Source organism: Nicotiana tomentosiformis, chromosome 12, assembly GCF_000390325.3.
Source record: "Nicotiana tomentosiformis chromosome 12, ASM39032v3, whole genome shotgun sequence".
Taxonomy (NCBI): Eukaryota; Viridiplantae; Streptophyta; class Magnoliopsida; order Solanales; family Solanaceae; genus Nicotiana; species Nicotiana tomentosiformis.
In genome coordinates, this window is record NC_090823.1 from 104218715 (window position 1) to 104243254 (window position 24540).

The following is a 24540-nucleotide window of genomic DNA, read 5'->3' on the forward strand; positions in this document are numbered from 1 at the left end:
GTCTCCTTCAAAGTTATTATATTTTCCTGTCTAATTTGTATTCTGGATAGATGTCGTATTTTATTTTTAATTCCCAAGTAAATGCTCATGCACTTGTGACACCGGGCTTTGGAATGGTGGTGAATTGTATAGAAATTTAGTTGCTAAAAATATTATCATTTACCTTATGAGTTTCATCTTTATTATTTCATTGAAGAAATTTTTGATTTCAAAAATACTAAAATGGGTAATTAAGCTAAGTAGGTATTGTTGGCTTGCCTGACAGTGGTGTCTGGTGCCATCATGAAAATGAATATTTGAAAATTAGAGTTGTATTTGGACATGAGTATTATTTTGGGTTGATTTTGAATTTTTGTGAGTGATCTGAGTGAAAATTTTGAAAAATAGCTTTTTGGAGTTTTTCAAATTTTCGAAAAATTTTAAATTTAATCTTCAAGTGAAAATTGAAAATTTTATGGCCAAATACTGATTTCGAAGAAAAATAAATTTTTTTCAAAAAAAGGTGAAAAAATTTTCATGGATAAACGGGCTCTTAAAATCTCCTAGCCAAAATTGAAAAACTGGTCCCACATTCAGTCAGCAGATAACAAAACAAGCCCAGTTTAAGGCAGCCGCTAGACCTATCTACCGAAACCCATCTATAAAACCTCCTCTTCAGAGCCGATTCTGCTCTCCCAACTCAATGGCCGCCCTTTTCTGTAAGCTATAGTGCAGCAATTTATTTTTTCAATATTCCTTTCAAAGTTAGCCGTCATTGTAGAATTTTAGTTTTCAGCATCGAATGTAATTGCACTCGCATTAATATAGGGCTTCGCTAAATTATGAAATAGTGCGGTTCTTAAGCGACAGTGCATAAAGGGAAAGCTGAATTTATCAGCGGCGACCAGACAACCGCTGAGATGAATCCACATATGGGTTCCTAATGGTTCTTGTCTACTAATTTCATCGCACATTCACTTTACACTTTTAATTCTTCATTTTTGATATTTTTCATATTGTTTTGAAATAGTTTAGAAGCTTTAGTGATTTTACCCTTAAGCCATACAAATATTATATTATATTTCAGATTTTGTCATACAAATTTGAACAGGGATAGTATCTGTTATTCTGATGATACACTGTATAATTGGTATCTATTATTCTGATGGTACACTGTATAATTGGGGCGAGTTAATTTAATATTCACATAACCCAAAGTGTGTAAATATCATCATAGAACAATCCCTCTTTGTTGATGTCAGTATTTGAGGCTTTTTTTCCTCCTTTGGGGGAAAGAAAGAATCTTGCTATTTATCCGAAGAGGAGCCATCTCATATCCTATTGCGTTGTAGAGCAGAGTCTCTGCGATTGCTACTTGGGATTGGCCATGAAAAATACATTCAATTTCTTGTTATTAATAATTATAGAATGTATTTGGTCTGTGAGGAGATCAATTATAAACAACACCATCTTTCGGGACTGGAATGGAAATACATTCAATTTCTTGTTATTAATAATTACATGAATTTCAAGTTAAATGGAGAATGGAAGATTAATATAATTGTCCTGAGACTGTATTTTAGTTATTGTTTATATTTTGAATAATTTGATTTGTTTGTAGTTTGAATATGATGTATATAGTTGTGATGATTTGCTTTTGAATTGGGGCAAGTTTTTTCTGTTGATTCATAGGGCAATTATAAGCAAGCATCTTTTGTTGATTCATAGGGCAGTTGAGGCTTTTCTGTCTTCTGCACTTTTGATATCCGAAGGGGAGCAATTACCACATGGGATTGGCCATGAGAACTACATTCCTCATTTATTTTTCCTTTTATTTATCGTATTAACTTATACAGTAGGCTATGCTGCTTTAAAAATATATATAGGAAATTGAACGTCCTTACCTCACCGTTATTAAAAAGATATTTAGGAAATTGAATAAAAATATTTTATTGAAACATGAACGACTTTTTAATCTAAAATGACCATATCATCTTGCTTTAAAGCAGATTCATGTTAAATCTGAATCTAATATTTTTGAAGAACCCAAAAGTCATGTTATAGATTTGGAAAATGTAAAAGAAATCTTGCTTCATAAGTGAAGAATTAAAATACTTTAGTGTTTATAGTTAAATTTTAAACAAAAACTTGGACAACTACTAATTTAGTATTTGTAGTTTCTTTAAATGGAAACTTAGGCAACATTATAAAGTCGACTAAAAATTGGACCCACAAAGAAAAGAATAATGTTATTATGGGTGTTTCGGCGAGAAGGACTTGTAAGAGACTATGAATGGATTTGTACCATTGAATTTGAACATTTTTTTGTGCTTATAAAAGATTTTTATTAAGCTAAATTAAACAGTGTGAGTGTAAAATTGTATCATTCTTTATTGAGTAGGCTTTGAAAAAAATTATGTTGCATAAATTGAAATAGACGGAATATTGTTTTATTATGTAATGGATTATGACTTGACAAACGAATTTAATAAAAATTTAACCTAAGAATAGACTGTTACAGAAACCAAATAATTTTATTTGGCCTTAATTGGCTACTTAATGTTCCATGCCTCTGTACTGATATTGAGATTTTTGTAACCATTTTTTGCGAATCAAGAGGACGTGTTACAACTAACTGTTGGATCCTTATATACGCCTCCAACACCTACCTTGGGGTCCTGGCAACTATCTTCCATCATACAAACTTCTTTTGTTTTCATTGCTCTGTTCTGATTTGCACAAACATTGATCCACCAGTCACACTGAGAAAGCTATAGATATAAGGCAAAAGGTGCAAGAGTAATACCATAATGTCAGTTGTGTGATGCACCCCATAAAATCACACCTAAATTGTTCACAAGAGAAGTACATTGATTGTTTACTACAGTGCTTCAAAATGAAGAGTACTAAGCCATTTTACATGCCTTTTCCTGGTTGTGTGAAGTTAAGCAAACAGGTGTGTCCTAGAAAGAAAACATGGCCAAATACCAAATGTTTAATCAAAATTTTCTTAAATATAAAACAAAAGCAAGATGCAACAAGTTTTATCTCTGCATACCTGACTTCACCTCCTTAATGGGAACATTCTTAGACCTATTCACTCTCAGTAATTTAACGTGCTTCTTGCAGATCTATGAGGAAAAAAACTGCATCTCTCGAGCTCAACCTCTGGGATTTGATCATGTGGAAACTCACAAACTTAAACTCAGAATAACCTGCCATCAAAAGCCACTAATGCAAACCACAAGAACATGGCACAAACTTGAACCAATATTCATAACTAAACAAGTTCATGCAATGGCCTGTTTTATACAAAGCTCTTAGACTCGGCAACAGTCTAAATAGGCACTACAAAACTAAGTATTTGAATAACATGATAATACTCATAGAGCTACTACATATATCGATCGAACTCTAGAATATTTCAATTGAAAAAACAGAAAACACCTTAAAAGAGAGATTGCCTCTGTGAAGCTTTCTTCCCCAGTATTGCCTCCCAAACCAGTGGCAAGAATGGCCCTTTCTTGTCCAAATATTCCCTAACAGCTTTCTCATCAAGGATAAAACCCTTCTGCCTCACTGCTTTAATCATGCTTTGGGCATCTTCCAGACTCTTCTCTTTGCAATACCCATCGACCAAACCTACAAAGGTCATCAGGTTGGGGGAATGTCCAGCCTCCAACATCTCCAAGCAAAACTCGAGGGCGTCCTCTAATCTCCTGCCCTGACAGAGCCCCCGGATTAAGATACTGTAACTAAAAGCATTCGGAATAATGCCATTGCCTTGCATCTTCCGGAAAATCCTCACACCATCATCATATTTGTGGGCTTTACAAAATCCTTCTACTACAGCAGTGTAGATAACAACTTCAGGTATGGTACCTTTTTCACGCATCAGGCCAAAGAGCTTCATGGCCTCCTGGACCAAGCCGTCCTTGCAAAGCCCATCAAGCATAGCTACAGCATTGGGTATTAGGCCAGTTTCTTTCATTTTCTTGAATATCTCATCTGAATCTTCTGGTGGAGCTGGAGATGACTCGGAAGCAGGAGTGTCACTCATTTCACCTTTGGGGTGGAGCGCAGGATTGGTGTTTGGATTTTCATCTTTACGATCAAATCCAAGCTGAAACCTTTTCAGAAAATCTTGGCTATCCTGGGACTTGATTTGATTTTCATTATTCTCACCAGGTCTTCTAAAAGTTGTAGAATGGGTGGGGTTGCTGCTGCTGGGGCGTTGTCTTTGGGATGGATTGAAGGGCCTTCGGGAATCAGCTCTTAAGGGCCTATTCGGTATAGGATCAGGAGGAGGAGGGTAGTTGGACTGAGTGGATTCATCAACGTATTTGTTAGAGCTGCTAAACGAGCGTAATATTGTTGAGGAAAATGTCTCATTTACATTCACCTTAGGAGAGCAGAGACAGTTGTAATATTTCCAATAAATGTTAATACTCTTCTTTCTCAATAATGTTGTTCTCATAATGCTTATGTACCCGTTTCAAAATAGCGCCAGGTGTTACTAAGTTATTCAAGGCAACAAAAGATGGTTTTATCCTGCTAATCCAAATGACCTGTAGAGAAAATAATGAAACTTCAGCTGAAATATCCATTCATACCGTGCAATCAAAGACATTAAATCACTCTTATGAACTTTCTTTTACTCTACACCTACAATTCGCAGCGTTTTAAAAAAAAAAGTAGAGGATTAAACCACATGTGATGATAGCATAAAAATGATGAATGAAAAAAAGATATAAGAGAACATGAAGCAGCAGCAGAAGAGTATATGGCAATGGTAAAAGTGTCAGAGATCAATGGACAAGACAGAAAAAATGACCAATACAGCAGCTAAAGGCACAACATCAATAAGCTATGTGCCCATAGCAGATAAGTTCACATCCAGCAACAACTTGAACATGGAATCATGTATATACCAATAATCTCTTGAAACCGTCGGAAACAAAAATAATAACTTATGATTCCATTGCTCACATTACAAGTGACTTGTATCCACTTAATAAATCAATCGATCGATTATACCTCAATTAGCTACACGAATCCTGTGGATCCATTCTACTCTATTTGGACGTATTTCATTCCAATACTAAATAATTTGTCTTCTAAGATCTCTTGCTCAGTTTAATGGATGTAGTGATTTCTACAGCACTATTTGATTCAAATTCATTAGCATATCTTCCCCCTAAACCTGACCCCAACTATTTAGCACTACTTCGTTCTTATCATCTGCTTCTCATAAATTTCAACCATCTGCTTCTTCATATTCTACACATGATACAATTTGTTACATTGCACTCACTAATATTTACTCTCTCAGTCCCAATTTGTTTGGCAACTTTTGCTTATCAAGAGTCAAATTGATAAATTCTCTGAGCTAAACGGGAAGATTAAATTTCTTTTCTCAGAAGATTCAAACTCAAACATTAATGCAGTTCTCACTCATATCAAAATGGCTCTAAATTTTTTCTCTTCAAAATAATGGTCAGTTGGAATCTCGAAACGCCAAAAATAGAAAACAATTCAGGGCAAAGTAAACAATAATCTTGGAATTGGAAAATAATTGCTCCTAGTTGTTATAAATATCAAATTCAAGTTCTCTAAAACGGTAATTTGTCTGTATACGATACTACCAAAAATTGGATAAATGGTAGCACTTGAATTAATTATAAAAACCCAATTCTATATTGGATATGGAATGATTTGGTAAATTGATTAGATACTCTTTTTTCTTCCACAAAAGACTAGAACTTTATTTCTGTACAATAATATTTTTTCTTTTATGAGTTATCAAAAAAAAAAATTAGTACTTCATCTTTGTGACTCATTAGAAAGAGAAATATAGAGAAAGCAAAAGAAAGAAAGAAGTGAGCTTAAAGTTACAGGCTTACATCTGAATTTCGCCGCAGAAAGGTTATGATGAAACTTCAGTTGAAATAAACATTCATACCATACATTCAAAGACACTAAAGCACTCTTAAGCACTTTCTTTTACTTTTCACCTACAACGATAAGTGTTTCAAAAAAATGGATAGAGGATTTACTACATGTAATGATAGTATAAAAACGAAGATGTCGACAATAACACAATACAAGAGCATGTGAAGCAGCAGCGGAAGAGTATACAGCAATGTTATAAGTGTCAGAAACCAAGGCCAAGACAGAAAATGAGCAATACAACATCTAAAGGCACAACGTTGATCAGTTATGCGGTAAGAGAAGATAAGTCCAGAAAAGACATGGAAATACCAATACAATATCTTTAAGACTGTTGGTGACAAAGCAACTACTTCTAGTTCCATTGTTTACCCTGCAAGTGACTCGTATCCACTTGATAAATCAATCAATCCACTACACCTCAATTCCAAACTAGTAGCAATCAGCTACATAAATCCTATATATCCAACAACAACAACAACAACAACATACCCAGTATAATCCCACAACTGCAGTCTGGGGAGGATAGTGTGTATACAGACCTTACCCCTACCCTGTGGAGGTAGAAAGGCTGTTTCTGAAGACCCTCGGCTCAAATCCTATATATCCATTCTCCTTTATTTGGACTTATTTTATTGCAATACTAAAGTTTGTCTTTTATGTCAAACTAAGGTTTATCTAAACAAAAAAAGCTCTCTAAATACCCTACTTATCCCACTTATATCCAATGATAATGACAACATTAATCCAACAACTCAAATTAAACATCATTGAAATGTAATTTCAAAAAGGCCACATAAATAAATAGGGCTTTACACACAAAACCAGTTAACAAATATCAATTAAACAACTACTATTACATTGAGAAAAGGGGAATTGGGTGGGGAGAGTATTACACTGCACTCACTAACAATTACTCTCACAGTCCCAATTTGTTTGGCACTTTTGCTTATCGAGAGCCAAATTAATTAATTTTCTGAGCTAAACAGGACAAGATTAATTTATTTTTCAAAAAGATTCAAACTCAATTATTAGTTGCAATTCTCCTCATATCAAAATGGCTAAAAAAATTACATTTCAAAATAAAGGTTAAAGTTCACTTAGGTTGAATCTCAAAAAGCCAAAAGAGCCAAACAATTCAGGATAAGAAAACAACAATCTTGAATTTGTAAAACGAATGCTCCTAGTAGTTAGAAATATCAAGTATCAAGTTCCCTAACTAGAGAGATTTAGTAAAATGATTAGAAGCTCTTTTTCTTCAGAAAAATACTAGAAATTTATAACTGCACAATAATATTTTTACAGGTTATCAACAACAAAATACTTCAATTTTTTGACTCATTACAAAAGAGAAATACAGAGAGAGAGAGAGAGAGAGAGAGAGAGAGAGAGAGAGAGAGAGAGCATGTGAGAGTAAGCAGTGAGCTTACAGTTACAGCGATATTTCGCCGCAGAAAGATGTTCGGAGGAAATTCGCCGATGGAGGAACTGACTACTGATTACTGAAGCAGCATTACGTATAAAGTCCAAATTGAAATATAATACTGTTGGATTTGGGCCAGAATGTGCGAATTTTAGAGATATTTGGGCGGGTTAGCCACTTCTTGGTCCGGTTTTAGATATTAACCACCTGTTAAAATGTAGTTGAAAAATAACCAATTTTTAGTTACAACTAGTACAACACCCACGCGATGCGCGGAGAATATAAGTCGTGACCTAATTTATTTGACCATATTATATTACATTACTTGAATTAAATTTCAATTTTCTTTTTCTTATCCGATGAAACATGGCCAATAAGAAAATTAGATGAAATTAGAAAAAGATTCATATGGTCATCGATTAACTTTTAAGTTCCTTACTTTTCTTTATTACGTATATACTATATTTATTAATATTTTATTAATTATTATGATATTTTATTAGCTTGTTATTTGACTCAATATTTTTTGTTAATTATCTCTTTTTAATATATATATATATATGATTGAAATAATTTCACAGTTAATACTAATTTTGATTTTTTTCTTCATTAAAAAAAGATTTTATTTTATTATTTTGTGTAAAATGTATCAAAATCTTTAATATTGTTTCTACATTATATGGAATAAGAAATTTCTTCTATTTTATTTTAAATATAAAATTTTAATTTTCATATTTTTTACTATACTTTTTGTAATTATTTCATTATATACCTTTTATTTTGTGTGAATCGATAATGACATGCGAGACTAATATTTTTTATATCAATTCAAATATATACAAAATCTCAAAGTGATATAATCTAATAAGAATATTAAAGATTGTGTGCTTTAGATTTTAATTTTTTTAGCATTTCAAATTATCTATACAATCTATAATATAGATATAGATTAAATTTTGTCATAAAATATACTTATTTTTTGCCATTAAAGTGCGAAGTATCATTTTCTCTATATGCCACTTGACTTGACCTCATACTTCACTATCACTCTTTTAATATAATATATGAAGTTATATTATGTGAGGATAACTTTCAAATTTAAAATAAAAATGGTTTAAAAATAAATAATTTTCAATATATAAAAAATTTTATTTTCGTAAAAAAATAGTTAAGTATATTTAAAATTTAATAATAAAATTATATAAAATTTATTATTTTCACAATATGCAGTGGGATAAATTTTAGATCAAATTCAAAAGTTTTAGTATTATTATTATTATTATTATTGTCAATTAATGATGATTAAATTCAAATCTTTTTCCTTTCATTCAAAAATAATAAAAATTGTAACTGTTTCTAATTTTAAATTGTAGTAAGATTTTATTAAGTATGAAAGTTTAAATATTAAATATTAATTTTTTATTTGAAAGAACCTACTCTCCAATTTGAATTGGCAGTTTTCTTCTTAATATTTTCGTTTTTATTTTAGAATAATTTTAAAACTCCAAATTTGTTAACTCAAAAAGAGTAACTAATTATTAACAACACAAAATGCTTATAAAATTTAAATTAAAAAAAAAAACTAATTATTACCTTACCTAACTAACTTTGTCCTAAATTGCTAGGTGACATATTGTGAGGTTGTAAGTTGGCTTAATGTGGAGGTTTTTTCCTCTCATTTTAATAATAAATAGATAATCTTTTAGCGCTTATCTTAATTGTAGCATGTTTGGCCAAACATCTAAAATTAATTTATTTTGAGAAGTATTTTTTTAGAAGTGCTAAACTCAAAAGTACTTTTAGTAAGAAGTAATTTATGTTTGGCTAATTATTTTAAAAAGTACTTCTTTGCAACAATTGGTGTTTGGCCAAGTTTTTAAAAAGTACTTCTAAGTGTATTTTTCACAAAGTTGTCACTTCTCCAAAACTGCTTATACTCAAAAATACTTTTTTTCTTCTAAAAATTTGGTCAAACACTTCAACTTTGAAAAATAATTTTTTTACGAAAAAAAGTGCTTTAAGACTCCAGAAGCTTGGCCAAACAGGCTATTGTGTACTTCTTCATCTCTTTACTTTTTTCCTTAATTTTGAACTGCTAGAATTTGTTTCTGGAGTTTTGAATTATATTAATTAAAACTCCAGCATTTCTTTCTGGAGTTTTTAGCATCCACAATTAAAAAATTTATTATATATTTTTTTCGTTTTAAAAAATAATAAAATTTGAATGGAATGAAATGCTGATTAAAGCTTTGATTAGCAGTTCCAAAAGTGGCTATTTTCTAATATCTTCCGAATTAATACTTCCAATCTTTTATGGGCCAGCCTAGATTTTCCAGTCGTCCTAAAGAATACTGGGCCTATAGAAGCCCAAGAAAAGTCTTTCATCTAGGGTTCCACATAAAAACAAACCTCGATTCCCACCTTCTGGTTCCAAAGCCTCAAAGAAAAACCCTAGCTCAGCTCGTTTCAGGTTAGTTTCAATTTTTCCCTTCAATGTCCCAAAAATTTAATTATACGTATATTTCTTCATTTTATTTCTCGTTATTAAATTGTTTGTGCAAATCTATCAGTGAGTAGTGTAAATGAAGTTAACTTTCAACTGAGTTTAATATGAAATCATTGCATCAAATGCTTGAATAAACTTTTTTCCATCTTACATATTGAGTAGATATTCATATTATTCAATAAATTGAAATTATAGAATATTGATATATTATTTATCTGTTTGTTATTTATGAGGTACATATTTATGCAAGATGATATTTTAATTTAAGTGGTCACCTGCCTAGTTAGATATAAGCTCAGTTAGCAGGCCGATGAGCTCGTGAATCATAGCGAGTGTTCAAATTAGGTATTTATGAAAATTAAAGTTCAACTGAAGGATGGTTTTTATTTTGGGATTTTAATCAGGCATATGAACTCCTCGAAGCAGGGCTATACGTTTTGTATATCTAACTACACGTTTGTGAAAGGTGAAATTGTGTAGCTTTGAAACTTGGGATTGCGAATAGCAACTTGTTTATAATGAATGCCAAGGGGATATCTCAAGAATAATTCTTGAATGCAAGCGAATGCCTCGGTTTGTGAATTATAATGATAAGCCCATCTAAATGCAAAACTACATATAAAAGACCATTTAGAAATTTGTGCTAGAACACCTATAAGATACAATATGAAGAAATAGAACATGTCGGAATGTATATACACTTGTACAAGATCATTTTTTTTGGCCTATGTAATCGCATGGTTGGTTTAGTTTGGCTTACTAGTCAGTAGTCACTCTAAAACTAATCTAGTTGAACTGCCCCATTTCGTAAGCCTTTAAAGATCTGCTCTTTTAGGTCCTCTCAGTAAATCCACCAAAGTTCTGTGCATTCTTGATTCATTTTGCTCCAGGAATGCCATCTTTTATTGATATTGTTTCTTTTCTATGGTGCTGTACAATGTCATATATTGGTGGAGATAAAGGAAAATGTTAGATACTGTTGCGTACACAGTTTATATTTACTTGTGTTTTTGTTCCTTGAAATGGTCCGGTATTCAGTATCCTGGAAGCTGCTGTACGTGCGCAAGCTCTGTATGGATAAAATGTAGGACAAGAAATGCTCACCAATTAATGCTTATGAACTTCTCCATATTCATGTTATGAAATCACAAAACTCTTAAACTTATTGAGATATTTCATGTTGTTTGAATTATAACTATTGATAATGCTTCTTAAACATTACTTTAGATAATGTTAAACTAGTCCTCTGAGCTAGGGCTGTGCATGGATCGGATTTTCGGATTCTAGAAAATGCAATCCGAATCCGATCCGAATTAATATCGGATTGGATCGGATTTTAAAGTTTGGATCGGATCGGATTATTATGCCTCAAAGTTGCAAACTCATATGTATATTTTCTTTGTAAAAGAGGCAGTATAGTAAGAAAAATTAATGTTTATACAATTATGAGAGTACTATGGTGCCAATAGAGCTAAATCCATCAATTGTAAAGGTAATAACTTGGAGGAAAATGTAAAGGAAGTACTAATTATCCGAATTAAAGTTTAGAATTTATACATGCCCTAATAATTTCGGATTTCGGATTGGATCGGATCGGATCGTATTAAAATTATACCAATCCGATCCGAAATCCGAAATTTTAATAAACACAATCCGAAATCCTAAATTGAAGGGGTCGGTTCGGATTTCGGATATCCGATCCAAATGAATAGCTATACTCTAAGCCTTTACATGTTCAAATCTAACTTCTTAAAATGCTTACCCTATTTTCCCTGAGTTATTTCTTGTTGTTTGGATAATAATCTTCTCATATGCTTTCTCGTCTCCTAGGGCAGCCTCTAATGTCTTTGAATCACATAGGCCTACTTCTTTAATTGCCAAAATTATGTTTCTTTTCATGTTACAAATGGTGTTTATTTGTCCTCATCATAAATTTCCTAGGCTTTTTCTTAGTAACTTCATTCCATGTCATCGGCGTACACAGGTAAACCATGAAGCATAACAATGTTATCCCCAACGGGCACTTTAAGAAGCATTGGCAAAACTATGTAAGGACATGGTTTAACCAACCTGCTCGAAAAACAAGGAGACGCATTGGTGAGTTTCCATTTGTTGGATGGCTTCAAGTCTCAAATTAAGCTTTGGCTCTAGTATACTTACATTTCTTGACCGCTTTTGCTTCTACAACTCCAGCTAGGCAGAAGAAAGCTGCAACAATCTTCCCTAGGCCAACAGCTGGACCACTCCGTCCTATTGTTCATGGACAAACACTAAAATACAACATGAAAGTCAGATCTGGCAGGGGATTCTCTCTAGAAGAGCTGAAAGTGAGATTCATTCGATCTAATCTTGCGCTAGATGTTTACTTTTACCCCTCCCCTCTCTCTCAAAAAAAAAAAAAGAAAGAAAAGAAACCACCTTCATAAAATGGCAAAAATGTGAGAGTGCGGGTGAACTTGTTTCCTTGTTGGAATCTATGTTTCATGCTGAGCTTATTTAGAGTTTGGCATGTTGAGCTTACATAGAGTTTAGTTCTTGTGCAAGCAAGTTCATGGGTCAAAAAGCTCTGTACTTATCTATTCCTTTTGATTGGGGCAGACTTCATTTTACACCTCTCTTTGTAAGTTGCAACTATGATTTTTGAAGTCGATCCATATCATATCCTTCGTTTCCATTTTTCTCTGCCAAAATACATCATTCTTTACCATGTATTAATATCTAAAGATTTTCTTTTGTTTTCAGGCAGCTGGTATTCCCAAAAAACTTGCTCCAACTATAGGCATTGCTGTGGATCACAGGCGCAGGAACAGATCCCTAGAAGGTCTCCAGACCAATGTCCAGAGGCTCAAGACATACAAAGCTAAGCTAGTCATCTTCCCAAGGCATGCTAAAAAAGTCAAGGTAAACCTGAGATCACTGTAGTCATACCTGTCTGCTGTTGACAATGAAAATGTTGTTGTCTTATTGGTATTTTCTTGGAGCTACTTTAAACTTACATCTTCTCCAACACAATTGCACAGGCCGGTGATTCTAGTCCTGAGGAACTTGCCACTGCCACTCAGGTCCAGGGTACTTACATGCCCATTACTAGGGAGCAGCCCGCTATTGAGCTTGTGAAGGTCACGGATGAAATGAAATCATTCAATGCCTATGGCAAGCTGCGTATTGAGCGTACAAATGCGCGTCATATTGGTGCGAGGTTGAAGAGAGCAGCTGAAGCAGAAAAGGAAGAGAAGAAATAAGATAATCAAAATGCCTTATAGCCTTGTGCACTTGCATTGCTATTTTTTGGATGAGTCTGGATAATGAATTCTTTTGAAATTTTACTCCTTCGCTACATATTAAGGAAGTCTGTTATGCTCGTCAGCTATAATTTCTGTAGTAGTTTCCTTAAAGTTTTAAGATCTGGTTATTTTGCTGCTTTTGATATGCTCGATTCTGGCTCTGCATTGATAATTATCCTAGTGGAGGTATGTCGTATGCATTATATAGTCATTTTAGATGATTCGTGTTTGGTTAATTATCCTACTGTGTTTCTTCATCCAGATGGATGAATGCTCTGTGTAGTTGTGTAAAACATGTTTCTTAAAAATCGTCTTCTGACTGGTGGCGACCGATATTATTGTATTTTGGAGTTGAGCTACATTTATGGCGAATATTGATATTTCATAACGAGAATATTTTAACAATATAAGTCTATTAAATACTTGACCAGATGAAGAAATCACAAGACGGAGGACATTCAGTATGATCTTTTGGCTGCCATTTCAATATGATCTACGTTCAATTTACCCAAAATGTGTTTGAAGGTAAATTATCATATCTTACGAGTTCCGTTTGATGTTTAGTTCACAAGGCAATCTGGATCTTGCTTGTATTGGGTTAGTAATTACGGGTAATCATTGTGGGTTATGAAAATTAAGGGGCTTATTTTGTGACATTGTTTCGGTTGTATGTTAATTTATTCTATGTTCATTGTTTAGTTTTGTGGTTTATTGATATGTACAGATCTGTTGCTGGTTGATTGCATTGTGTAATGGAATAAAGATGCTCGGTAGCTCATCCGTAGGAATATAGGTTGTACCTATTATGTTTGTACTATATTGCAGTCGGTATTTCTTTTTGGCAAGTTTAGAATTGAGTGAATTTTTTGAGCCGATGCGCTTGGTATCTGGAGCCTTCTTGGCAAGGGAGGCTTTTACTGGGTTGAGAAATGACTTATTTCTGATTACTCGCGGCTAACATACTTGATAGATTACTCTGATGAGCGACTAAAATTATAGAATAGTTAGCTTGCCATTTTAGCTCCTGAAGTTCACTCTTGAAAATCCGAGTTTTGACATAATCAATTGTCCATATGTGTTCTTGAATCTTGATGGTGGTGTCACTTGGAACCCTGCCTCTATTAGCTTTCAAACTGGTAATTCAAAAATAGCCGGCATTTGTAAAGTCATTAAAAAATAGCTACTATTTTGCTGCAACATGAACCGGTCCAGCATAATAAACTGGAGATTGGTGCACCTGTGTATGAAATTCCAGCATATTATGCTGAAATTTCAATACGCGGAAAGTTCCAGCATAATACACTGGAGATTGGAGCACATGTGTATGAACTTCCAGCATATTATGTTGGACCGGTATATTATATTGGAACTCCAGTATAATATACTGGAATTATGCTGCAACTCTAGTATATTATGCTGGAATATTTTTCGGATTTTGAACAGTATTTTCGTTCAGATTTATCTTTACATGAAAAGTGGCTAAATTTCGATTACTTTTGAAATTGTGGCTATTTTTTAATTAACACTTGTAAATCTGGTTATTTTTGAATTTCTCCCTTATTAAATATATATCCTTTGTAACAAATAAATTAATATAAAAAATAATATAGTGAAACGGTTTCATTTGTTGGATGGAGCAAAAAACATGACAAATTATTTATGATATATTTTGTTTTCTACTATTTTATTCTTATTATTTTAAATTTATATTTTTACCAATTTAACTGTCAATACTATACTATAATTGATTTGGCTCTATTTTCTGATTTCTTTCACCGCCAATGCTCTTCTTATGAAAAATAAATTTATGTACCTTAATAGTTTTGTCAACGTGACAAATAGTTAATTTTATTTATATGATGAATTTGAAAAAAATAAAATAAATAAAATTGGTTGATGTTGCTAATTATCTAATTCAAAGATTCAATTATTTGTTCTATTAAAGGAAATAATTTAATTTTTATTAATTCAAAACATTAATATTATTTTTTTGATATTTACTTTAAAACCAATTATTTAATTATTTAATTTTCTTGATGTTTACATTTTTCTTTGTTTAAAATAAATTAAGATTTTATTGTATATAATTTATTATTTTTATTTAAACTATGTAACATAACTATAAGTTACTTTACCTAATAGTATCTACTTATATTTTTATAAAGTCAAAAAGAAATTAAGTTGTCGTTTTTTCCTTTCTAATTACTAATACGATTTCATTCATCACGTTTTAAAACTATGTAAATACATTCGTTAATTGCAATTTTTTTTTTTGCCAATGCAAATTTATTATTAAAAAACATGCTAAGACAAGTGAGTTATCACTTGAATAACAAACCAAATGAAGCACGATATGTTATCTTAGTCAGCATGTATAATATATGTTTGAATCGTCTCCATCATTTACAAAGTCAAACCAGAAAATGATTTATATAAGATAAAATTGTGTACAGTTCAAATAGACAGCGAAAATTATATTAAAAATAAGACTCCTAAACCAAAAAGGAGTTCAAAGTGTCGTTTTGTACCTAATATATTCGTAAAAAAATAATTTGTCAAAAATTTACTAACTTAAAAAACCTTTCTAAACCTAAAAGAAGTATAAATTGGTTAAAACTTTTCTAGCGTAAAATTTAATACTCTTAAATCTAAATGAATTCAAACTAAAAAAAACTTTCCTCGTGAAGAAACTAAAAAGGAACCAAATTTTCCAACTGAAGGGATTGAAAATCAAACGAAACTTTGCTAGTGAAGGAATTGCAAAATTTAATTAATTCTCTAAGATTTAAACTTTCCTAGTGTGATTGAACGTCCTTGAAATTCTAGAATCGAAAGAAATTCAAAAACCAAATCATTAAATATTCGACAAATAATTAATTGACTATTCTTAAATATTAGAAAATTAATTAAATGGATATTCCTAAATACCAGAAAATAGTCAAATGATTATTTTGTCCAGTGTAAACTCTATTTTTAAATGGAAAAAAGGCGAACGATATTTCGCTAAGTACCTTCATGCTTTTAATGTAGTATATATATAAATATAGATAAATAGATAGATATAGATTAGATACACAGATGATACACGGTAATACATAGATACGCGTCTTATATTCTTTCGTGTTCATCTTCTACTTTTGATTTGGCTCAAATTTATAGGATGAAGACGAGACAGCTATAATTTTATGAAAATCCTCGATTATTCGATCGATTGTAGCTAGTTTTACGATACGCGCGTTGTGCGTGTACACTATCTTAATGGGTAGAAAAGATTAAAAATCGTATAAATATATATATATATATATATATATTTTTTTTTTTAAAAAAAAAAGGATGTTTGGTGGCTAGCTTCGGTGCTCAGATGAAACCTTTCTTTATTGTAGCATATAGTATTTATTACTTTTTCCATACCTCTTTGGCTATCCAATTTTAATTTTTTATTATTATAATGAGAAAATAAAAGAATATGAATTATTTATTAATTTTTTCTGAAATAATAATTCTTCTTTTTTTTTAATGAAAATAAGGGCTTCTGAAGAAGTCATGAACGCCCAATTATGATTCCTTCTTCTACAATATGATAAGAATATTATAGTTATGGAAAGTTTTAAATTCTTAAATATTAGTAGTTCTTACGTAATTCAAATAAGGAAAAATTTAATAGTTAAAATTTTTAATTTTAAAAGTCTTAAATATTAAAAAAATAATAAGATAATAATGACTATTTGTTTCAATGGGAACCCTATCTTAAAGGAGTAAAAAGACAAATAATATTTCTAAGGGGCTTTGTACTTGGGTCGCACGTGTATCCCATGTCATGATTAAAAACTTTTTAAAATCACATAAATATTATTTTAAAGGTATCGTAATTTATAAAATAAAAATTAAAGAAATTAGTGTAAGTTCCTTAATGTAAAGAATGTTGATTATGTCTAGCTAATTCTATAAAGAAATAAATTTATGTTAATAATGCTCACAACAGTATTTCAGTCCGTCTAAAACCTTTAAAAAAAAATTAGGAAACAACTTAAAAAGGCAAACATGATTGTCAAATACCTTTTTTCAACTTAACTTGAAATGCTATTTTTTTTTAGATATCACAAATTTAACTTCAATTTTCACTCAAGAAATTTACTTTAGTTTGACCAATTATTCATTATAAACTAGTTTTATTATTTTAGATGTATATTTTTTTGAAGAAATAGTACATAATTGAAGGGTAAGAGAAAATGTCACCATTACAATAATGTGTTCATCCATAAATAATTATTTTAGTTATAATATTCTTTGTTTTGAAAATAAATTCTCATTAAAAATAACTTTATAGAGATCTAAGGATAGTTCATTTCTTACTTGAAATTAAACGAACTTGCCACTTTACAAGAAGAAATTAAATTGTGTTTAAAGTAGAAACATAGCATTTCTACAATCCAAATCCAAAATGTAAATAAAAAAGGGTAAAAGAAAAGTTCCTAATACCTTTGTTTGATAATCGGAAATTTTGCCAAAAAGTTTTTCAAAACGAAAAGTTCCTACTTTTGTTTGATAATCAGCAAATTTGCCGAAAAAGTTTCCCCATAACAAAAGTTAAAATTTCCTTTTTAATAAGGTACAATCGAAAACTATTTTGATTCCTTCTTGGAAAGATATTTTTCTTTTACTTAACTTGGACTTAGATAATTAAATGATTATTATTCCTAAATAGTAGGGTAATAATTAAATAACTATTACTAAATAGTAAGAAATTAGTTAAATGAATATTTTTAAATATTAGGAGAATAATCAAATGATTATTTTGTCCAATGTGAATTCTATTTTAAAGGGGTAAAAAAGACGAATAACGTTTCGCTAAGTGCCTTCGTGCTTTTAATAATATGGTATAGATATATATAAATATAGATAAATAGATAGATATAGATTAGATACACAAATTTATACACGGTAATACATAGATACACGTCTCATATTGTCATGTGCATCACACTCTTTATGGGCAAACCCCTCCTATCCATCTTCCATATGCCGGGGGGATTCAGCTTCAGAGGAAATTGATAGGAGTCACTCGTGAGAGAATTAAAATTTCAACTCCTTAAATACCACTTAGTCAGGTCCTAGCAAAGAATGATTTCTCACGCTAATAAGCATATGTCAGATATGAAGTTCAACAATTGGTGACTGGGTGTTTTAAAGGCACAACCCTACAGGCAGCTGACATTAACCAATCATCGCTACAATAAGTTATCTTACAGGTACTATGGTCCTTATTTGATCACTGAAAGGGATTGCTAGGTTGCATACAAATTGGCATTGTCTCTTGAGTTGCAGCTGCACCATGCCTTCTATGTTTCCTTGTTGAAGCCTTGCTTCGAGTTGCCTAAGTATACCACTCACACTCTTATATTGGACATTGGCAATTCTTACTGTCCTCGACCCTTTAAGGTGTTGCAGAGGATGATGGCTCATACACTGAGAGCAGATTCCCGAAAAACATGCAACTTAGGAAGATTCTAGTGTGGTGAAGACTAGGTTCCCTGGATTCCTTCCTTGAGGACAAGGAAGCTTAAAGGAGGGGGTAAGGATACGCCATATATTTTCTTGGAGTTGTATGAGTTGTACATGAGGTTTCTAGAGTAATACATAGTTTGTTATGTTAGTTATTATAGCTGTTAGTTGGCTTTGTGATAATTCCCAATACACACTCTAAGAATGAGATATGTAACGATCATTAATAAGAGTTACGGTAGAACCACAAGGAGTTTGAGTGGGTGCTAAGGTAAATATTTAAGTAAGCAACTTAATATGTCCTATATTAACTTTCAACACAACTTGGTTTAGTAACACTATTAAATATACTAAAATTATCTAAGAGACAATTTATCAAACACTTAATATCCGATATTTAAACTAAGGTTGTGACTCAAATGAAAAAAACCTAAAGTTATAGTCCTAACTTGGGTGTAACCTAATGGGTGAAATCTAATATGCTTTCTTAGTTGATTGGGGTTGTAATGATTCCCAATTCTAAGGTACTCACTAAATATCTCTCGATTATTGAGTGATTATGCCCAAAATAGCTTTCTCAAATATAAATGGGTGAGAATAAAAACAATTGATTATGAGCCCAAGTGAGATTATCACCATCCCTAGTCCAAATCCTTTAATTAGACTAATCAAAATTCTCAACCTTAACTAGTCCAATTTTTTATTAGCCAACTTTTCCTAAACTTAATTCCTCTTTTTCAACTAAGAACAAAGTCAAAATGGCATGAATCAATGTGCAACCACTAATTCAAGATTGAAGCATGAAATTGGCTAAAAACAATCAACCCAGTCTTAAACAAGTATTATATTAATAACCATCAAATTCACACACTAGGGTTGCATTACAACCCTAGAGAAAAATCGAGTTATTCATAGTAAAAAGAACAAAAACATAATAAAAGGTGAAATTAAAGACATAATACTAAAATAAAGATAAAGATAAAGTGATATCTTTCAAATTGTAGCTTAAACTTGCTCCAAATAGCTACAACTAACAACCCCAAACTGCTACATTAAAAAAGATGCCTAAAGATTGCTAAAAATAGCTATTTATATCGTCTCCAAATTTATTTCAAAAATGCCTTTTCGGTAGGATTGCGGCCGCACAAGTACGATTGTAGTCCGCACTTCCTGCAGTTGATGGTGTGATTTGCTGGCCTTCATTGATGCGGTCGCTACTAAAGATATTGCGGGCGTGCTTGTCTGTTGTGGTTCGCAATCGGATGATTGCAGCCGCAAATCTGAGCATTCAAAACTTGGCAAAATGTCATGTCAATGATTTTCTAAACTTTTAGCGGGCAGATGGATTTGTGGACTAAAGTGCTACTGCACTTTTCCATTGCGGTTCGCAATCATGGGTTCTGCAGTTGCTGATTCTCTTGGGCTTCAGGAGCTAGGGTTTCGGCAGCAAAGTCAGGATTGCAGTCTGCACAAATCCATTGCGGACAACACTGTACTCTTTTTCCCTTGGCTTGTTCTTTCAAGTCTTTTTATCCCTTTTTGCTACTCCACTTACCCAAAACCTGTAATTCAACTTTTTTCGTTATAACTTTGGTATTAAATAGCAAGTTTTGGACCCAAAATCCAACTAGTCGTGATAACACCTAACCCAACCCGCTAGGTAAGCCAACTTTCAATTATCCAATTCCAATAATAATAATTAAAACAATTAAAGTGAATAAAGATCTTAATCTTATACAATCCCCAAGAACTGGTAGTACAAATTATGAGCTTCTAAGAATAGAGTATACAAAGCGGAAATGAAATAAATACATAGTCTGTTTGAATAATACATAAACAAAGCTTTTATAAATCTAAGGCTACCCTGAACAAGAGGCAGCTACAACAGGAACGCATGTACATCTTCAAGTCCTGCAACCATCGAGCACAACAACAACAACAACCAACATTTGCACGCAATGTGTAGAAGTGTAGTATCAGTACAACCGACCCCATGTACCGAGTAAGTAACAAACCTAGTCGTAGGTTGAAAGTAGTGACGGGCTTCTACCAAGATCGGGTCCATAACCAATAGTCTACAACAGTCCATAACAACATAAAGCAAATAATACCAGAAGTAACTCAGAGATAAAATGCTCAGCCAAATCATGATTTCAAAAATAATAGTTCTTCCTTTTAAATACATAAGTAAAAACCCAAATCATTCGCCGAAGTTACCAAAAATATGAATAGTTTGAAAACAATAATTTCTCCCGAATTTTTTTCAATAATAAATAAGATTTTCATTTTCCTTCGGGATAACCCGTGTAAAACAAATGCATCACTATGCCCATCTGTAGAAATGTGTGAGAAATCATGAATGATGTGATGTTGTACATCATGAGAAAAATACATCTCTATGCGTGTATGTCATATGTGCATGCCAATGCGATGCAACTCAGTGATAAAATCATAAACAGCCCCTCGGGCAGAACATTACTCATATACAGCCCATCGGGCAAACCTCACAGTCACTCATGCCTCTCGGGCATACCTCACCATCACTCATGCCACTCGGGCATACCTCACAATCACTCATGCCTCACAGTCACTCAGCACTAGCACTCAGTAGGTACCTACGCTCACTGGGGGGGTGTACGGACTTCGGAGGGGCTCCTACAGCCCAAGCGCTATACTCTACACGGACAACTCATGTGCTGCACGGACAACTCACGTGCTATAATATTATATCAGAATCCGCACGGACCACTCACGTGCCATAATAAGCCAATAAAGCCTGTTGCAGGCGGGCAGTCCCGATCCATATGATAGTAATAATATATATAAAGCCAACATGGCATGCTGCGACGTGCAGCCCGATCCCAAAATATCCTCACAATCAGGCCCTCAGCCTCCCTCAGTCATCAATCTCTCCAGTCTCTGCCGCATTGGCTCACAATGTCATGAGAATAGCCCAAAAATGATGATATGATGCATCAATAAATAACAACAGAGACTGAGATATGATATGCAATGAAATGAATATGACTCACTATGAATTTTTAATTTAAATAAATAATTTACAGCAATATAACCTATGTGAGTCCCAATAATACTAGCACATAGCCTCAACATGATTTTTAATATGCTTTTCAGCTCAATTTCTTTAACTCATAAAACCGCATGGAAAATGCCAAGATTATTTAATTACAAAATTCCACATAAATAATTATGTCACAATTTCTATGGTGCACGCCCACACGCCCGTCACCTAGCATGTGCGTCACCTCCCAACAATTCACGAAATACATATATTCAGGGTTCATACCCTCAACTCCAAGATTAGAAGAGTTACTTATCTCGAACAAACCGAATCCAATGTCGAGCAAGCTAAACAATGCTCCAGAAATTCTATTATGCGCGTATCAACTCCCGAACAGCTCGAATCTACCACAATTAATTTGATTTAGTCCATACAATTTATAGGAATTAACTCCATATCAAAATGCTAATATTTCCCCCGAATCCGAAATTACGCCCCAAAAAATCACCCGTGGGGCCCACGTCTATTTAATCCGACAAAACTCACAAAATACGACAACCCATCCAATTACAAGTTCAACCATACTAATTTCACTCAAATCCGACTCCAAATCGGTATTCAAACTTGGCAATTTAGTTTTGTGACATTATAGAAATTTTCTTCTATTTCTCTTGAAGATTCAATAATCTTACACTAAAAATGAAGATTAATTCATGGAATATAATTACAAGGGAGTTAAGAACACTTACCCCAAGTTGTGTAAAAAATTTTCTCTCCAAAATCGCCCAACCCGAGCTCTAAAATCCGAAAATGGGTAAAAATGTCGAACCCTCGAATTTAACGTTCTAACCCAGCGATTTCCGCATCTGCAGACAAGGGGTCGCACATGCGACCCTCGCTTTTTGCGGACAAAATTGTGCACCTGCGAAAATAGTCGACCTTCTCAAACCTCACATCTGCGGCGCCATCTCGTATCTGCGGGTTCGCAGATCCGCATTCCCTTTCGCACCTGCGTTCGCCCCACGCCAGCCTCAGTCCGCATCTGCGCCAACACCTTCGTACCTGCGGCCTCGCAAATGCGGCAAATTCCTCGCACCTGCGAGCACTGCCCAGTTCCACACTTGGCCGCTTCTGCGACTGATTTCGTGCACATGCGGCTTCGCACCTGCGATCAAAAGCTTCGCAGGTGCGATCACACCAGTAGGCAGCAATTCCAGAAATGTTTCAAGTTGAATTTGATCTGTTAACCGTCCGAAACTCACCCGAGCCACTCGGGACCCCGTCCAAATACACCAACAAGTCCTAGAACACACCACATACCTACTCAAGGCCTCAAATCACATCAAACAACCTTGAAATACGAACTACACACGGATTCAAGCCTAATAAAATTCGAAATTTCCAAATTCTACAAATGACGCCGAAACCTATCAAATTACGTCCGATTGACCTCAAATTTTGCACACAAGTCACATTTCACATTACGGACTTATTCAAATTTCCAGAATCGGATTCCGACCCCGATATCAAAAAGTCACCCCCCGGTCAAACTTCCCAAAAATTTAACTTTTGGCATTTCAAGCCTAATTCCACTACGAATCTCTAAACAATTTTTCGGATACGCTCCTAAGTCCAATATTACCGTACGGAGCTGTTGGAATCATCAAAACTCTATTCTGGTGTCATTTACACATAAGTCGACATCATGTCACTATTTTAACTTAAGCTTTAAACCTTGGAACTAAATGGTCCAATTCATTCCAAAACCTCACAGGACCTGAACCATTTACCCCGACAATTCACACAACAACTGTGAAGTATAATTTGAGTAGTAAACGGGATTGTAATACACAAAACGACCGGCCGGGTCATTACAGTTGCATCAAGTGGTATAAATTCTCACTTATCACTTTGCAAACTAGTCCTATATTTTTGTTATTAGTTCCTTTATTTTCATTTTAGTCCTCTTCCATTTTTCAGTATATTATCTATGTACCCTTCAATTGGGAAGATTATGATTAAGAATAGATATATTTTTGCTGTTTAGTTTTTCTTATTTCTACATTTTCTATACTTCCGTGCCTTAAACCCTTTGATTGTGCATCATTGCAGGGCCCTAGTTTGCGATTGCACAATCCTATATCTAAGATCAATTCCTTCGGCCCTCGACTAATGCTACGACGAGCTATAAATTGCAATCGTACATCCTCATAATCTTTCTTTCAATTATTCAAATGCCAACTGAGGAGGTACAAGCTAAACAAGCATCATTGGTAATCCAAAAGATACCAAAGGCACAAGTTAATGTGGTAGTTGCAGGAGGTACACTACAAGATCTAAAACAGTATGAGGTCTTCTCTATAAGGAAGATGTACATCAGCATGAGAGGGGTATTTCAAAAAATGTAATGGAGAAGGCTAGTGTGTAATAATAAAGGGATGCCCAAATGGACTTTTGTTCTCTTTCTAGCATTGCATGGGAAGCTATCTACTAAAAATAGAATATCTAGGTGGGGAATAGTCATTGACAAAACTTGTCCTATGTGCAACATAGAAGAATAAAGTATATCCCATCTATTCTTTGAATGTAATGTGCCTGCAAACATCTGGAATAGAGTACTAAAGTGGTAAGGAAATCAGAGGGTGGCAGGATAATGACAAGAAGAAATCAGATGGGTTGTGGCAAATGCGAGAGTAAAGTCTGTTGCAACTGAAGTATATCGAATGTCTCTAGCAGGGTGCATATATCATATATGGGAGGAAAGAAATTATATATGCTTCCAACTCATGCAGCGAGACAGTGATATGGTCACATGGGAATTGATCCAAGAAATCTTTAAGAGAGGAAGTATGATACCAAGGTTGGCAAGGAGGCT

At 33.3% G+C, this 24540-nt stretch overlaps 2 protein-coding genes and 1 non-coding gene across 3 annotated transcripts; 2 read left to right on the forward strand and 1 right to left on the reverse strand.

Annotated features, from left to right (window-relative positions):
- The first annotated feature begins 787 nt into the window (after nt 1–787).
- On the forward strand, nt 788–955 carry LOC117281274 (small nucleolar RNA snoR143). Its single transcript, XR_004511876.1, has one exon. It is a non-coding gene; the product is annotated as a small nucleolar RNA snoR143 (small nucleolar RNA).
- Nucleotides 956–3231: 2276 nt separating this feature from the next.
- LOC104115526 (pentatricopeptide repeat-containing protein At4g38150-like) lies at nt 3232–7442 on the reverse strand. The gene is made up of 2 exons (XM_009626190.3): nt 7359–7442; nt 3232–4547 (listed from the first exon to the last, which is right to left on the reverse strand). Exon 2 carries the CDS (start codon nt 4454–4456, stop codon nt 3428–3430), a length of 1029 nt encoding a protein of 342 aa, XP_009624485.1. The 5' UTR covers nt 4457–4547; nt 7359–7442; the 3' UTR covers nt 3232–3427.
- A 2240-nt stretch (nt 7443–9682) lies between these two features.
- Nucleotides 9683–13284, forward strand: LOC104115525 (large ribosomal subunit protein eL13z-like). Its single transcript, XM_009626188.4, has 5 exons — nt 9683–9821; nt 11842–11954; nt 12051–12184; nt 12600–12758; nt 12878–13284. The coding sequence occupies exons 2-5, from the start codon at nt 11849–11851 to the stop codon at nt 13097–13099; spliced, it is 621 nt and encodes a 206-aa protein (XP_009624483.1). The 5' UTR covers nt 9683–9821; nt 11842–11848; the 3' UTR covers nt 13100–13284.
- The last annotated feature ends 11256 nt before the right edge of the window (nt 13285–24540 follow it).

Coding starts and splice junctions, on each gene's coding strand:
- LOC104115526 (XM_009626190.3), bottom strand. CDS start 4,456: ATGAGAACAACATTATTGAGAAAGAAGAGTATTAACATTTATTGGAAA.
- LOC104115525 (XM_009626188.4), top strand. CDS start 11,849: ATGAAGCATAACAATGTTATCCCCAACGGGCACTTTAAGAAGCATTGG. Junction 11,955..12,050: donor AAAAACAAGGAGACGCATTG/GTGAGTTTCCAT, acceptor CTACAACTCCAG/CTAGGCAGAAGAAAGCTGCA. Junction 12,185..12,599: donor TCTCTCTAGAAGAGCTGAAA/GTGAGATTCATT, acceptor TTTTGTTTTCAG/GCAGCTGGTATTCCCAAAAA.